The sequence below is a fragment of the Octopus bimaculoides genome, chromosome 3 (assembly GCF_046866305.1).
Source record: "Octopus bimaculoides isolate indiv1 chromosome 3, ASM4686630v1, whole genome shotgun sequence".
In the NCBI taxonomy this organism is placed as follows: domain Eukaryota; kingdom Metazoa; phylum Mollusca; class Cephalopoda; order Octopoda; family Octopodidae; genus Octopus; species Octopus bimaculoides.
Window position 1 is genome coordinate 26,607,217 of NC_142930.1, and position 17,911 is coordinate 26,625,127.

Here is a 17,911-nt window from a genome sequence, read left to right on the forward strand (position 1 = left end):
AGGCAGGTGAGTAGAATTTTAACCTTTAGTATCCTGTAGGTAACATAAGTTACTACATTATCTTATAATACTGCTGGTATTTGAAAATTGCAAATGAAAAATTAGGTTTCATACTGATGTTTGTATTTCTAGTGATCTGACAAGTTTACATAAGATTTGAATGCAATATGTCATTATTGGCAAAGATAGTTGTTTTCTATAATGTTATAAGCCAGAATACTAAAGGTTAAAAATATAAATTGGGTGGGGTAAAAATAAATTGTTTATCAATAAACTGGCAGTAAAATTCAGTCTCAATGCAAAAATGACAATATAAACAAATAAGGAAATACACAGCAATAAAATATATAAACATAGAAATGTAAGTGATGGAATTAAAGATTTAAGTAGGACAGTAAATCTTCACAATCGAGTTTGTTCAAAAGTTCGGGCTTTCTCTCTTATGAAAAGTAAACATATCTAAATTCTTAAAGTATTTTTATTTATGAAAATTAAAATTTTTTTATACATAATAGCTTTATATATTTTTCAACTTAAGAGATACTCAAAAAGTAGAATTTACAGTATCTTAGTGTTTCACTGATCCCAATTCATACCCTACCATGATAAATTTTGATTTTCATCTATCAAAGTCAATAAAATATCTGACAGGAAATAATCAGGCTCAAGTTTATCAGTTTAATCTATTCCCTAATTTACTAAACCATCAGATAAAAAAACAAACAAAAAACAAAAACATGAACCAACAAGTAAAAAAAAAAATAAACAAGAAAATTGGGTGATGGTGGATGAAATTGAACTAAACTAATGAATTTGTATTTCAATGATGTGTTTCTAGGTTGGTTCACTAACCATAATTAAGAAAAGCTAATTATATCATTACTCAAAATTAGCATTGTGCCAATAGCAAAACATTGGTTTAAAATTTTGGTACAAGGCCAGCAAGTTAGGTAATTATATTACCTCAGTGTTTAACTGGTACTTATTTTATTGACCCTAAAAGATATGAAAGGCAAAGTTGACCTTGGTGGTATTTGAATCCAGAATGTACAGAGATGAAATGCTGCAAAGCATTTTGCCTGACATGCTAATAATTCTGCCAGCTTGCTACCTTAACTGATATCAGAAATATTAGCAGGGAGGTAGATGGCAGAATTACACAAAATGCCTTGCAGTACTTCGTTATATCACTTTATATTCTGAGATCAAATCTCACCTAGGTTGACTCACTTCAAATCCTGGAGTTGGTTTTAACTATAACTCCATTCCACATAAGTATTATCAGGATATTAGACAGCAGAACATCAAACTGCCTTGTGGTTTTAAGTTGCATTTTTTTTTAACATTTTGATATTAAATATTATGGAGACCAACTTTCATTTCTCTGGACTCCATAAGAAGTATCAATCAGATACAGGAAGATGATATAAATAAACTGTTCACTTTTGTCAATGTTTGAATCAGTGAAGTGGTAAATGGAAACGTGTTTATTGAACCTTCCCATCAAATTACATATATTAAGACTACTGGTATTCCTCTCAAAAGTTTGTCTTCTTTCATACAGTGTAAGGAGAGCGGGGAGAAGGAAAAGTGAGAGGAAGTGTAATATTGTTAACTATATTACATGCTGAAAGATTAATCAATGCATTAACAGGTGTAAAACAGATATAATTTTAATTGGGGTAAAATACTTCAGTAGGAAAAGTGAGATACTTACCCACCAACAGCAGTAATAACGCCTCCAGACTGACAAGCTAATTCCTCAGTAGCGGCTTCAGCAGAATACAATCCTAGTGGAGAATTGTACTGGCCATGAACGAAAGTTCCAGAACCAGCCCCAGGTGTTATAGGGGTAACGGGACTATGAGGTTGCCTAGCATAAGTTGGTGAAATAGGGCTTGCATTGCTACTGTGAGGTGAAGGGTAAGACTGCTGCTGCTGCTGCTGCTGTGGTTGGGCATAATACTGAGGCTGTGGTGGTGGTGTGTAGGTTGGTACTTGGTGGGCAGCTGCTTCCTTCTTTGCAGCCTGCACATCTACCTTCGGTCCTTTCCGGGCAGATTGATTGTAATGCTGTCTGTAAGAAAATAAATGAAACAATAAGATACACAAATTGCTAGAAATATAGTATCATTATGGTGGATCAAAAGAATAAATAGAACAATGGATAAAACGCTTTAATATATGCAGTTGCACCTCTTTTACTTTCTGAATTTAAATCCTGCTGTGGTTACCTTTCATTCATCTGGATGGTACAATGAAAAATGTATCTAGTCAAAAACTGGCTTTGATATAATCGACAAAAAGGTGCTGTTAGAAATATGCATTTCCACATTTCTAATTACTGGAATCAATTTAATGAACAACTCATTCACCTCATCTCCCAGTCGAAAGCCGACTGTATGTAAGACAATTATCATTATATTATGAAAGAGTCCCAACTGAGAATAACAAAAAGGTACTGATAAATAATCTCAATCAGTTCCATTTGAATAGACATAACATTAATTGTACAATTAAGAACAATCTTCAAAATTCCAACAAGCTGTATACTCATAAGTTTTCATATGAATGGTGCACATATGTGATGATGTACATGTGCTGATTGCCAATATTGAGTAGACTGAACACTGAATAACGAGTGTTCTGTCACCATTAAAGAGATATTGGTGTCTGTGGCAAAAACACTTCATTTTCAAATGGATAGATTCACTTTGCTGAAAGTAGGTATGGCAATGTAAAAACAAATTTTCTATTGATTATAGCAGAGGCACTGTAAAATTGATATTTTGTCAGCTTGTAGTATAGAGTGTGGAGGCACAATGGCCCAGTGGTTAGGGCAGCGGACTCACGGTCATAGGATCGCGGTTTCAATTCCCAGACCGGGCATTGTGAGTGTTTATTGAGCGAAAACACCTAAAAGCTCCACGAGGCCCCAGCAAGGGATGGTGGTGAACCCTGCTGTACTCTTTCCCCACAACTTTCTCTCACTCTTACTTCCTGTTTCTGTTGTGCCTGTAACTCAAAGGGTCAGCCTTGTCACACTGTGTCACGCTGAATATCCCCGAGAACTACATTGAGGGTACATGTGTCTGGAGTGCTCAGCCACTTGCACGTTAATTCCACGAGCAGGCTGTTCTGTTAATCGGATCAACTGGAACTCTCGACGTCGTAAGTGACGCAGTGCTAACAAAGTATAGAGTTCAAACCCTTTTGTGTGTTCAGTCTAAGCTAGTATATAATTCTATGCTTGTTTGCTTTAGATTGCATGAATTTAGTCAGTGGTTCCTGTAAATTTAGAATAAGTACAATTTACCAACGTCATTTGTCTAATAACCATAGCAATGATCATCCTGCCTTTATTGTCATGTATACTATAAGATTTAAGTCTACAAATGAACTCATATTTTAAAGATATTATGTAGTGGTCAAATAAGATCAAGTTTGGTACTACATTGAGTGGATGAAATGAAATTTGGTACTACATCAAGTGCAGGCTGAGTGACAATGTAGAAACTATTTCTCCAGAAAAGTAGGAGAAAGATGGAATACAAAAAAACAAGCCCATGCCATGTCATGTACTGGCCTGCTTTCAGCTGCAATATCTGCTTCTGAATCCCCAATCATTTCTCATAAAACTAGATCTTTCTGGTGGCCTAGTGGCTAAGGTGTGGCACTCATGATCGCTAGATTGTGGGTTCAATTTCTGGATCAGGCAGTGTGCTGTGTTCTTGAGCAAAACACTTCATGTTCTTTTGTGATCATTGACACCTGACATGTGGTACACTTGTGCGTATGTACAGGGCAATACTGATTTGATTGAGGGAGTGAATTAATGTACAGTACATACACTTGATCACTGAACAAACCATTTGTGCAGGTCATTCAGAAAAAAGCAAAAAATCAAAAACTGAACATTCGTAATGTAGTGTTTGATGGGAGATCCCATCGTTATATGAGATACAAATTTTTGCCATGCAGTTTTTGCTTGGGCTTCTCGTTGCTCATTGCAAGAATCAAATTTCTATTCTACAACTCAGACACTGTTCTCTGCAATATCACTAGTTCTTTCTGTTCAGTTCCAAGTATTTTTACATTGGTGGTTCGATCTCTATATGTACAATGCAAGGGACGACAGACACTTGATAGAATGCCATCAGTTTCTATACGGTTTCAAATTTTGGCAAGCCAACAAAATGCCTAACCTCGATCTGCAAATATTCTACTGTCCGAATAGGTGAAATGAGGTACATTTTCTAAGACTTTATAATTTATAGTTATAATCTAAATCTTTATACTATCTTAGCATTAGACATTTATGGTTTTTGCATTAAATTGTTAGCTGAATTTTTACATAGTGATCTTTACAGAATTTAAACATCTGCAAAAATTCAGATAAGAACTGGTTATAGTCTTGAAGAAGACCATGTCCTTTTTGATAAATCTGCTAAAATCTACAGCAAAAACTGAAGAAAAATATAGGATATAACCTTGTCTAAAATCAGTCCCAACTGTAAAACAGTCATTCTCTCACTAACACATACATAATTACGTCTTTTATATATTGCTTTCATCACTTAGTTCTGTAGGTATTCTGTATCTTGAACGATTTTCCATGGTGCTTTTTAAAGTTAAACCTGCTAAACTTTTCAATGTCTTTCTGCAAACGACCACTCACATTTATTATATCCCAAATATGATAGAAATGGTTGTTAATCACCTTCAACATATTGAGTGCTCATCCTCAATAACCATCAATACAGCTTCATTAAAGTCAGATCTACCAGAGACTTACTCTGTTACTTATAAGTCGTTTTTTGCTCGAGAAAGATGTCACTGCCCTTTACATCAGTAAAGCATTCAACAATGTCTGATACAAGAATTTTATATTTGTCAGATCTCTTAGAAGCTTCTTATCCAACCAAGCCATTGTAGCATGTAACTGAAGATTTTTGGGACATGCTATCTGCTTAAATGGACTCTCAACACTCCTATACTTGTTAATTAGCTACAGGCTTGCTGTCATCTGAAAATACTCACTAACCTTATCTGCATACAAATGTCATCTGTATGTACCCTAGATACCTCATGTCGGACAAACTTGTACCGTCGTCTTAAAAACCCTAAACATTATTCTATGGAAATGTAATAATCTTTAACAACAGCAAAGAAAATTGCATCGCATATCTGGCACCCATGCCAGTGGTACCCTCCAAACTTTGAGCTTCATGGAAGTAGTGACAAATGACCGAAATCTTTGGCAATTTACAGTACTTGAGAAGACCTGTCAAGTCAGATTGTAGTCGTGGCCAATGCTAGTATTTCGTAACTGGCACCCCTGCCAGTGGTTGGCTTTAGGAAGGGCACCAAGCTGTAGAAATCATGCCAAATAAGGCTGAAACTTGGCACAGCTCTCCATCTTACCAATTTTAAGTCAACCCTTGCCAGCATGGAAAACGGATGTTAAATGATGTCAATAGAAAAATCCTGTATCTCATGCTGAGCAACGCATAAACTGTCAAAGATAAGATAATACAATATTTAGTGTATATTATACAAAATGTCAAATACTAGATCTCACAAATTCTTATGATGTCCTCTCCATCTCATTCACGACACTGCAAAAAATGCACTTGAAGACTAGCCTTCTTGGTAGGGACTTGCTCATCCTCACAAGAAAATGTCTAGCCCAAAGATATGCTGTATGTATCATGCTTCTACAGAACATTCTACTCCTCTGAACAAGCAACTTGCATACCACATCCATTCATCATACTAAATCTAATCTCTTCACAGGGATACAAAATCCCTAGAAGTTTCTTTCAGTTTACATATTACCTGCAGACAGTCTTACAAATGGTCAAATAGATCAACAGTAAAGCACTGGTAGAACCTACCCCAGAGTTTAGAGAGCATTGACTCAACTCAAGTGTCTGACTGGCATTATCTTTATCGATACTGGAAAGATGAAAGAAATACAATCCTCTGTGGCATTTGAATCTAGAACAAAGGGACATAATTAAATACCAGGATTTTGTGTGCTGCTCATCTACTAACCAAGTGTTTTCCAACATATTGTCCAAATAAATAATTTCAAATTATGCACAACGTCAGCAGTTTTAGGGGAGTGCGTAATTCGATTACATCAACCCCAGAGCTCAGTTGGTACTTCATAGGCCCCGAAAGGCTGAAAAGCAAAATTGATCTCCGCAGTATTTGAACCCAAAACGTAAGAAGCCCGCAGGATTGCCACTCATCATTTTGCTCGACGCGCTAACGAATCTGCCAGCTTAAAAAAAATCCTTTCTACCTGTTATAGGTACAAATCCTGAAGTTTTTTGGGGAAGGGGCTAGTCGATTATATCGACCCCAAAAATGAAAGTTGACCTCGGCAGCATCACTGCTTCAAAATAATTATAATTCTTTCAACTATAGGCACAAGGACTGTAAATTTGGAAGAGAAGGCTAATCGATTAAAACGATCCCCAAAAGGATGAAAGGCAAAGTCAGTTTCGGTGGAATTTGAGCTCGGAACGTCAAGACGGACGAAATGCCGCAAACAATTTTGTCCGGCGTGCTAACGATTCTGCCAGATCGTTGCATTGTTTTGAACAGCAATTTTGAGAGGTTGGGGTAGTCGATAACTTCGACCTAAATGCTCAATTGATCTTGTTTTATCGGCCCCGAAAGGACGAAAGGTGAAATTGACCTCGGCGAAATTTAATTTTAGAACGTAATGACGGGTGAAATGCCGTTAAGCATTCTGTCCGGAGTGTCAACGATTCTACCAGCTCGCCGCTTTAATAATAAAAACAACAGCTTAAAAATAATTGATTTTTGCATATTATGCCTTTCCAGCAGACATTAGCGATGTAACTGAAATTTTAACCGGGTATCGGAACAGGCTTACAGACTCGGTTCAACTACATAATATCATTCTAATTTTAGCATACATACTGCCATGTTTCTTACATTTCAAAATAGACTTATTAATGTTGAACACTATAAAGACAGCTTCAATCTGTAGCCAAGAGAAAAAATAGTAAACCTGTCGACTGAATAGGTTGCCAATAATAATATTCTAACTGGGCAAACAGCCAGGTTCTTGCATAACACAGAGTATAAGGTAGATTGCCTGCACTCCAGAGTATGCTAAAAGTACTTATTTTATCGAGTCCCCAAATGATGAAAAACATATTTAGACTCGGAGTTTAATGAGGCAATATTTTCTTTTTAATATATCGAACTAATTTTCCTATGTTCTGTGTGGGTAGCTGATCTTCGGAATCAATTGAATCTGTATTAAGTTTCGTGATAAGCTGCAATATATCCGATATAACGTATTTACACTAAGAATCCTGTTAATTTCAGATGTTTGTCTTCCTAGTTGCTTTGCCCCAGGTCATGCCTGATTGAAAATATCCGGGTATTTTTTGCTTATCTCCCTTCCATAAAAAAGCCATTAAATTGGGTTATCTCCCCACTAAGAAGTTGAGTTTATGTGGCGACAAGTATTAAATCAAAAGGATCTAACCCTTTTAATCCAATCTCAACATATTGACTTTTGGCCTCCTCAATAGGCATGTTATAAAAATGTTAGATTCAATAAGTTGTTTAATCTTTTCACGTATCAAATTTTCATTTTTATTTGTGTTATTGAGGGTTAATTTTTTTTTGTCGGAGGAGATAATCCAGTTTTTTAATGGAGTGAGATAAGCAAAAAGTAGCAATACCCGTTATCCTGTTCTTTTTTCAGTCAGTAAACGTATGGCTACATTATTTAGTGCTTCTTTTGTGAAAGACAGTAGAATGTAATTTAACAGAAAACTGACTATTCTTAGCATTTGAACGACCACGTAGAGGCTCTCACGATGACACATGTTCTCGTTAATATAAAGTATGATAAAGAGGAATATACTTGCGATTGGACACTACACGATTTCTGTATAAGTGACCCGGCAATCAGAGACGTATACCAAGTGCAGCTCAATCAATCTGCCAACTCACTGGAGTCTTGTAGAATGTTGTCGCATACAAGATGGCAGACCGTGTCTTATATTGTAAATAACTTCCTCATCGGTGGCAGAAGTTTGCCATTTAAATATCTAGATACTAGCAAGAAACTATGGTAAAGATGTAACAACAGCCACTAATTAAACAGATGCACGCGTAAATGGCGTCATTATATCATAGTTACTTAAGGAGGCGAGCTGGCAGAATCGGTGGCACGACGAGCGAAATGCTTAGCGGTATTTCGTCTGCTACTACGTTCTGAGCTCAAATTTCGCTGAGGTCGACTTTGCCTTTCATCCTTTTGGGGTTGATTAAGTACCAGTGAAACACTGGGGTCGATGTTCCTAAATTTCAAGCCTTGTATCTTTAACAGAAAGGATTGTATTATCGTTATTTGTTTTATCGGAAAATAAGAGATTTGGGTGAGTTTCTAGAACCTAGACGCAACCCCAGAATATCGAGTCGTCTCATTTTCAGTTCATTAATTAAAGGACCAGCTTCTTCCTGCAACTTAATGAATAAACAAAATTAAATCGATATAAGAAAAATTGAACTTATGATAAATATAGAGCAAGTTCCATTAAATAAAAAACCTCGTAAGAGTGAATTTCTGAAAAATCCCTTATTGGGAACTATCATTATTTGTCGGAATAGTGCTTTAACAGATTCGTGAGGTTTTTACACACTGCCTCTTTCATTTCCTAACTCCCTTTAAGGTCGCTGTTAACGAAATGCATAGTGGAGGCGCAAGACTCGCGGTCATAGGATCGCGGTTTCGATTCCCAGACCGGGCGTTGTGAGTATTTATTGAACGAAAACACCTAAAAGCTCCACGAGGCTCCGGCAGGGGATGGTGGCGAACCCTGCTGTGCTCTTCCACCACAACTTTCTCTAACTCTTACTTCCTGTTTCTGTTGTGCATGTAATTCAAAGGGTCAGCCTTGTCACACTGTGTCACGCTGAATATCCCCGAGAACTACGTTAAGGGTATACGTGTCTGTGGAGTGCTCAGCCACTTGCACGTTAATTTCACGAGCAGGCTGTTCCGTTGGTCGGATCAACTGGAACCCGCAACATCGTAAGCGACGGAGTGCAAAAAAAAAAAAAAAAAAAAAAAAAAAGGAGTGGAATAAAAGTATTTGGTTGCGATTACATTGAGATTATAGAATTGCTGAGAATATGAACGGTTAAAAAAAAAAGTTCAAGGAGTAACGCAACAAAATTCCAGGCATAACGAGCCCTCAGTTAAAATGTAATGAATTTGATCCACAAAATTACTCGTGTCGGGCTATGTAAAATGGAACATGACAAATGATCATGTGGTAACGCCGTGCGCATGCGTAGTCTCACGCATGCGTGGAATTAAACAAGCAAGCGTTCCCGCTTTAATCTTACTCTTTTACGGTCGGCCGACCATGAGCATTGGACGTGTTAAGCTGTCTCTCTACATCTTTCGGACTTACACTCGACAGCTCGCTTGCAACTACAAACACACGTCCCAACAACTATGCTCATACACACAAAAGCTGTAACAAGAACTAAAAGATGTATATATTTAGCACCTGAATAAATGTTGTTTAAGTTGATAGTCTTGAGTTCAGCGTTCCGTTATATTCCAAGTTTATAGTAGGAAAGTCAGGTATACGTCTAAAGATGTATAACCCACTTTCTACTATAATCATATTAGAAAACATTCTACCAGCTTAGTTAACCCAGTGGAACACATCTTTTGATTACAGCAAGAAAAATGAATACAAAGTAGAAGTACAAGGGCTAAACTGAGTAATGAGCTGGCCAGTAATTTAATCGCCTGATACAAAATTAGGTATTTGCATATCAGATATATGCAGTCGCTCATTTCATGATACGTCTTCGTTGCTTATTTCTGTTTTTAGATTTGATTTAATCTAATGCATGTTCTTAGAAATTCTAGTTTCATTATAACAATACAATTTGAAACCACATCACAGACGACTGCAGTCGACAAACCGGAAGTCCGATTATTTGTTTTTCACAAAATGGAGGTTGAAAGTATCCTATAACATTTCTTTTCAGAGCGGAAATAATCCTGATTATTAATTCTCATCTTAAAATTTCTTTACTTCCCACAGGAAATAAGTACTTAGTTAAGATTATATTAATAGTTCACTACAGGGCAGTGCATACAACAGCCAGAAGAAATCCAGATTCTATGTAGGTTTTAAATTATTCAAGCCTGCCAGTTTTTTTTTTCCACTTGCACTAAGAAATTGTAGTAAATTATTTTATTCAATAAAAAATATAGAGGCTGCCAATTTTTGTTAGGGATATTGCTATAAAAGCAGCCAGGTCCTGGCGAGTCCTACTTACACGAAACCACTTTACTTTTACAGCTGATGACTGTCTAGACAAAAAGTGTCGTTTTTATCAAGTTTCGTTGAAACTCCTGGTACTAGGTTCTTTAACTCCTCATTTGTGGTTGGTGAAGTCGTCTTAATCCAAGATGCACAGATGATTAAAAGCAGGGATGTAAAATTACGTAGAGGCAAGAAAGGAATTTAGCGATTGGTAGGTTAAGCCAGTAAACAACGAAGAATGTTTTCCGGTTTGTTTACATCCTCTCCATCCCACGTACGCGCATGAGAAATTAGAATTCAATATTGCTATAATAATAATAATAATAATAATAATAATCAACGAGGGAGGCTCTCTCCTGTCGTCCGAATTGCTGAAAGTACCAGCCAAATTTTCTCCAAATAATCTTACTGTGATATAATCCAATATATACTGGTCACAGTTGGAAGTTTTTGAACACAGAACCATTCGATAATCATGGCAGAAATCAGAAATGAGGTTAGACCAAAATAGCGCGAGCAACAGCAATAGTAAATAATGATGCTAATAAACTAAAACCAATTTTTTAAGTAACAGCTGTATAAAAAGACAGTGCAAAGTCGTAACGTTCATGTATTTTTGAATAAACGCATGAAAAATAAAGAGCAAGTTATGAAAAAAAACAAACAAATGAGGGAGCTTCTATATGGTTAATCGACGACTAAATAGATTACCAAACCTCCCTTACATTTGAACATAAACGCTTTTAAAATGGAAATATGTAGTTGTGGCTATTATATCTGATTAGATAGTCACGGCTGGAGTGAATTTAAACGTCTTCTCGATCAGGGTTAACAAGAACATCACAAAACGATATAACAAAATTCGTGCGTAATTTTGTCACAATGACGTATGCAATAATTGATAAAAATGCACACATTTAGAAACAACTTAATGATAAAGACGATATAGTACAATACAGAGGACGATTTAAGTATAAATACATCCTTAAAATATAAAAGGTACACGCGCGCGCGAAAATATAACTAAAGCTTTTTGAAAATTGGGCAGAAGTCAAACATTGATACATTCAGTTTCTGCCTCTTTACAAAATTGGTAATAATTCTACCATGATAAATGATGGCGGTAATTATAAACCGTAACGGGTTAATTTGTAGTTCAGTATGATAAATAGAACTATCCAGATACTTATATAACATGCACGCGTAAATACACTGTATACACACTGTAACATAAGTTTCCTTAGAACAGCTGTTGATGTAAAAATAAACCATCCATGAACTAGCGTTAAATATATTAGTTTTCTTCACAGTTCCAACATCGTTAAGAGATATGGAAGTAATATAACGAAAGACCTAAGGTGGAACAATGAAATAATTAAAATACGAGCCAACGAGGAAGCCTTAATGTACTAGTAATAGCAACCAAATCTTCAAATCCTATCATACATTATTCATTCCCCACCTCAAAACCCCCCACTGGATGTCATCCTAAAAATAAATGAAATAGGTGGGTTGACCGCGGTTGGATTGTGTGATCATAGGCCTACTCGATCAGAATCGGTCGAGAGATAAACCACTATAATACTTGGAGAAAGCAAATCATTTAAACACCCGAAAATAAAAATTTTCTTACAATTAAACGTTTTGATGTAGTGTAATATCCAAGTAGAAAATGTTATTAAACAGTTATTTTCAATTGTTATACAGTTTGGGATACATTCTTGGCCAAAGGAAAAATTCAACTATAGTTTGTATTAAACTAAGGTGAAATTGCCTAGAGTTTTCCACGATTGAGAAAGGAATACATTTAATTCCACCGAGAGACTCAAGCCTGCAATAATGGCATGATTTCTCTTTGATCTCCATTACATCTTACAACTTATATTTTCCAGCTGTGGTCAATAGCTTGGTGAGTGAAGGTGTCCAGTAAACACCGAAGACGAAGTCTATTATAATGACCCAATAAATTAATGATCACGAGATATTTTCATTTCAGGATTATTTGTTGTTCTAAATGCTCAATGAACGAATCATCTAAAACTCATGAGAATACAGTGGTATTTGACATTACAAACATCAATTTGAGATGGCAAAAAAGAGGACACCTATATCCCTTAAACTGTCTCAAACTAGTGTTACCGAAGAAATCGAATTTGGAGTGAACTGTATTTTTAATACACTAAACAGCTAACTAGATAAATTCGTGAAGAGGAGACAGACGTAGACCTCATAGTGACATATGGAACTATTATCACTGGCGCGAAACATGAGCAAGCGAATTAAAAGATGGAAGTTAAAAACTTGTGAATACACAAAATATGGGGAACCACTGAATTAATTCATATATAAAACACGATGCCAACCGATTTGACCTTAATATTTCCAAGATTTTACAAACTATTCAGAATTTTTTTTTTCTTCAGCAGATTGATTGAGCGTATGCATTTTAGACACATTCATATTATTGTCCATTCACTTTAATAACAAAATACTTTTCACTAAAAACTAATTTTCCTTTTTATAAGTAATAAAACTGTAGAAAAGCTTCGCGAGACATATCTGTAAAATTAATATTTCCAACAAATTGGAACAAGATGTCTAGAGAAGAAATTATGTAATTTCATCTCCGACCAGGTCTGTATTCTTAACTACTTCATTATGTTTTGAGTTACCAAGTGGTGTCACACAAACTACCCCAGTCATGTTCTCCAGAGTCTTTAGTACCTATTCCGGTTTCATCTTACAAAAACCAGTATTTTTCTCTCTCAGCGGGTGGCAGGCAAATCTACAAGGAAAAAAAATGTAAGAATTTTAAGCCTGGGGCTGTGGTTTCAATATCCAGCAGAATAGATTTCTGACCTGCACTATTTAATCAACTCAACTGCAAAGGAGCGTACGAAGGGTTACTCGGTTTGTTAGAAATATCAGCCACATATCCCTCAAATAACAGCTTACTCCCTTAAACAATATTAACAAAAGCAGTCCTAGTTTTACTATCTGAATTAAGACGGGATGGTTACGAGGGAAATAGATTTAACATGTCTGCTTAATCAAAGATGGCCTGGGCTAAACAACTGTTAAAGCGTAGAGTGAAGAATTAATCGAATTGTCGTAGCGTCTATATTAGAAAGAAACTGCAAATCGCATGTCTGTGTTGCAAGCGCTCAATTTAATACGTTTAAACATAACAAGTGCTTCTGGGTATTTCTGCACAAGTCGTTCTTTTAAGTCTTTAGTCCCGAAAAATATATATTTAATCATTCTAAGGCCTTGCAGTTGACGTAAACTACACTTCACTGATGAAACATACCGAGAGTTTGCTAAAAGACAAAATACAATCACTATTTCATAATTTTGATTAAAATTTCTCAGTCTACCACATCAAATGGAAGAACGCTCATTTTACTACTATTATTAAATATAAATTTCCCTCTGCCAATTAGTCAACCAAAATAATCTCGATTTCTAAGATTAGTGCAAGACCATAAATCTTTAACAAGGGTAGGCTATAGTCGGCGAAATCGATTCAAGACTTCGAAAAGTACTCTATTTCATCAACTCTGAAAGGAAGAAATGTAAAGTTGACCTCGGCGGGATATGAACCCAACTAAGATATGAGCAATGAAATAATGAATTTAAATTTCATCTACGGAATGCACTTCTGAGGAAACTAAGATTTCATTTTCCATTTTTTATGATTACTAAAATTTTTTGTAGAAAGATTCACATTGCATAATTGTAGTGGTTGTTCAGCTCCAGGTTAGCCGTTATCGAGTAGACCAATGATCAGGCATTCCAGTTGAGGGCAGGCCACCTTTTTATGGATAGTCGAGTACATTAATATCTTGTTTTTAAAGATTATATATATTTCGTATGTTGAAACTAAAATAATTACAACGCAGAGGACACCGCGACTCTTCAAAAACAAACAACTTCACTTAAACATTATTTGTTATCAAAATTTCCGTCGCACCAATTGGTATCTATAAGTGTATGAATAAATGAGCAATGGGGTTTCATATAACCGAAATGCTAAAAATATTGCAGAAATAATTTCTTCACTTCGAAATAACTAGAGTACACTTGCATCCAGATAAAAATTAAAACAAGCGTTCGTGGCGATATGAAGTGAAAGAAACTAAGGGAGTTTTCGTAATCATTTAATTTCCGCAGTAACTGGACAATGTTTGGAAATATCATTTAATAACCGGCGCATATGCTATTCATTTGCGAAAGTCATTGTGGTTAGACGTATCATATTTTGTATTACTGAAAGATTAATTCTACAAAACAAAAATGCGTAATATTGTATAAAACTTCGATAGAGCACCTGGTAAAATCCTTTAAGGGTATATAGTTACAATAAATTACGTTCCGAGTTCAAATCGTTTTAGAGTTGACTTGGTCTTTCACTTCTTCAAAATAGATTTAAAAAAATTTGTAAGCCAATTTAATTGACTATATGTAGGGTCCCATTGTTGGATTTTTCCATACATTTGTTTCAAATAAAATACAAAGAAAATACAAAAAATGAAATAGGAAATAAACTTTACTAAAAGAAAAGATTTGTTTTTTTTGCAATATTAATTTTTGGACAGAGTTAACACTTCACATTTACTTGTCAGATGCAGGGAACAAGAAAACCTCTACTTGGTAGCTTGATCTGCGAAAAACAGCAGTTAAATCTGCACTCAAACTACCACCTTTAAAAAACGACACGTTGAATAATGTAGTCAGAGGTATATTCAGCTATATCACACACAAGGACGGGATAGTCATAGCTGGGATAACTTCGATTATAGAAGAGGCTTGCTTCATCTTGTTTGAACAGCGAGAAAGGCTTCCAAATTTCCACTCATCAAATACTACAGTCATAAAAAAATAAAATAGTTGCAGGATCATGGTTGAAACGCCTCTGATCATAGGTTCCCTCAGTGAAGGTAACAAGCTAACACGTAGACTATCTCAGATAGGCCATTGCCGTGTATACTGACAAGGTTACTTGAATAACTGCATAACTGTTGCGTAGTTGCATATATTTCAAGCTTTTGTCCATGCACTGGGGTGGATTAATGCGCAGGCCTAACACGCTAAGTTCACTACGTTACAAGGATTTAGTTCCGACTTTTCGGTTCACGCTTTCCAGCAAATATCAAACGCAGATGTACAAAGTGCACATCAGCCGAATTAGTATCACTTAGCTGGAAAGGCTGCAAAGAAGTCACTGGAAGCTGTTCCTCCTCATTACCAACAAAAAGTTCATTTAAAGCTCATCTCGAAAACGATTTCGATTTCTTTTAAACAGTATTTTCCGTTAAATAAGTCATGTACATTTGAGTTGAATTATTCTGCTTTAACACAAAATTATAAGTGCAATGGTAAACGTCGATCTAGGTATGTGTGAACGGAAAGAGATGCTACAATATCCCATTCCATTTAGTTACTCTAATATAAAATATAAAGCATAAGAGGAATTCATTATCCCCAAAATTAAAAGAATTCCACTATCTTTACTGTTTCTCCGTTTTTATAGGATTTATTCCAAACGACAATTCCGACACAGATTACAGATAAAATTTCGACGTAATGTGGTCATCTGGTTAATCGACAAAAACACGGCTCGAGGCCTGTCCGAGTGCTTGTTCTACTTGTCTCAAATTACGATTTAGAATGTTTTGAATTCCTTTTTTTTTTTGTTAGTATAACTCTCAGTGTTCCATCTTGACTGGTTAAGTAGAAGCCTTGAGTTGTACCGACACACTTTCTCATATTATACATATAATGTATAAATTTTTAAAAGTTCATTATTTCAAACAGAAAGCGGTCGGTCGACAGAATCGATAGAACATCGGATTTTGCAATATTTATTTATATCACTACGTTTTCCGTTCAAATCTCGCAAGGTTAAACTTTACTTTTGTCTTTTAAAGATCAATAAAGGAAGTATCTTTCAGGTAGTGGATGCGATTTAACAGAGTTATCCTTCCCCAAATATACTATCTTCGTCAATATTAGAAATTATTATTTTACACAGTTAATACCATTTTTTTTTCTAGATGAATTTATTAACTTTCAAATTTGTCGTAACATCAAGACAAGAGTTTTAAACCGAAAGCAACCCAGGTAGTGCGATAATTTTTATTGGTAACATGAATTTACAACGCAAACCTTCAGACTTAAAAATAAAAAGAGGTCCTTGCGGGATACAAACAAACGAAACAAAAATATACCCCACTGCCCCAATATGATTACCAATTTTGTTTTTATTAATTTAATTCATTGACCAACATATTGGTTTGTGCCTAGTCAAATGAAATCAGTTCATGGTGCATGTCTGTCTGCTAAAATTGTTATTAAACTATAAAAAATATTTTTATGAAATAAAAGAGGGGAGAAAAGTCAATTAGAAATACCTGATAGTTCTTGGTATTTTGGGTCCCTTAGTAGAATCCCGAAAAATAGGTCGCGGTAAAGGTGGCAAAGTAGCAAAAGGGTGAGCCTCATTTCTCATCATAGTATAGCAATTTGGATATTCTTTTTTTTTTTTTTAAATCAATGAAGTGTGTTGCAATAAGATAAATTAATGCGTCTTGTCGAGAAATAGTGATACGAATCTGAAGCCGTACGAATGAAATGTCACTGCGAGAAAGAGAAGTGTGCAATTTTGGACTAATGTCACCAAGGAGAGAAACACAGTTCTGAATAACTGCCGCTCTTTAAAAACTCTTTCTCTTAATTTTTATGCTGAGCAACGCAATACTTCGAAACGGAGAAATGTTGACTCCAAACAGAAATAGAAATTAAAAAATAAGATATAAATAAAAATCTCGACAATCCTACAGGTAATCAATGTTGATGTGATGTTGTATAAATAACGTTACCATTGCTTTTATGTTAATATCCACATTGTACAATCGGAAGTAACTACGTATTAAACAAGAATTGGACAATTCTTTTTTTTGCATATGTTAATTTTGTTGTTTTTGTTTTTGTTTCGTTTCTTCTGTTATAGAATGTACTACATTTGTGGAGGTGTCTCTTTGCTTACATAGAATGAATATATATATATAAATAATAAGTATAATATATATAAATAAATAAAATGTACAAGTTTCCAGAATTATGTTGGTCGATGATTCTGTCTTGTTGTTTTCGTGTCCTTTTTATCTACTTCCCCAAACACTGTGCCAATTTTTTAAATATAATTCCCAACAAGCGATATGTATGTATGTACGTATGTATGTATGTATGTATGTGTGTGTGTGTGTGTGCGCGTGTGTGTGTGTATGTGTGTGTGTGTTAAGGCACAATCAACATATGCGAGTCAGTAATGTAACATGCCTGCCTGTGCATAAACATTAATTTCATTATATAAACTTGCAGTAGCAACTGAAAGCACGATACACGCACACACACACACACACACACACACACACACATTCACATATATATGTGTATGTGTGTGTGTGTGTGTAAAAATATATATTCTGTAACATATTTTCTTAAACGGATAGTCTAAATGACCTGGTTTTTACTTTCCCTTTAGTTTATCACTTCCAGGA

General features: G+C 35.4%; 1 protein-coding gene across 24 annotated transcripts in view; it reads right to left on the reverse strand.

The window, feature by feature from the left end:
• Positions 1-17,911, reverse strand: part of LOC106874768 (uncharacterized) — a 242,537-nt gene that overhangs the window by 39,370 nt on the left and 185,256 nt on the right. For all 24 annotated transcript variants that reach the window (XM_089348718.1, XM_089348711.1, XM_089348716.1 and 21 more), the window contains one exon: positions 1,718-2,077. In XM_089348718.1, coding sequence (XP_089204844.1) covers positions 1,718-2,077 — 360 coding nt within the window. The remainder of the gene's footprint in view (positions 1-1,717; positions 2,078-17,911) is intronic.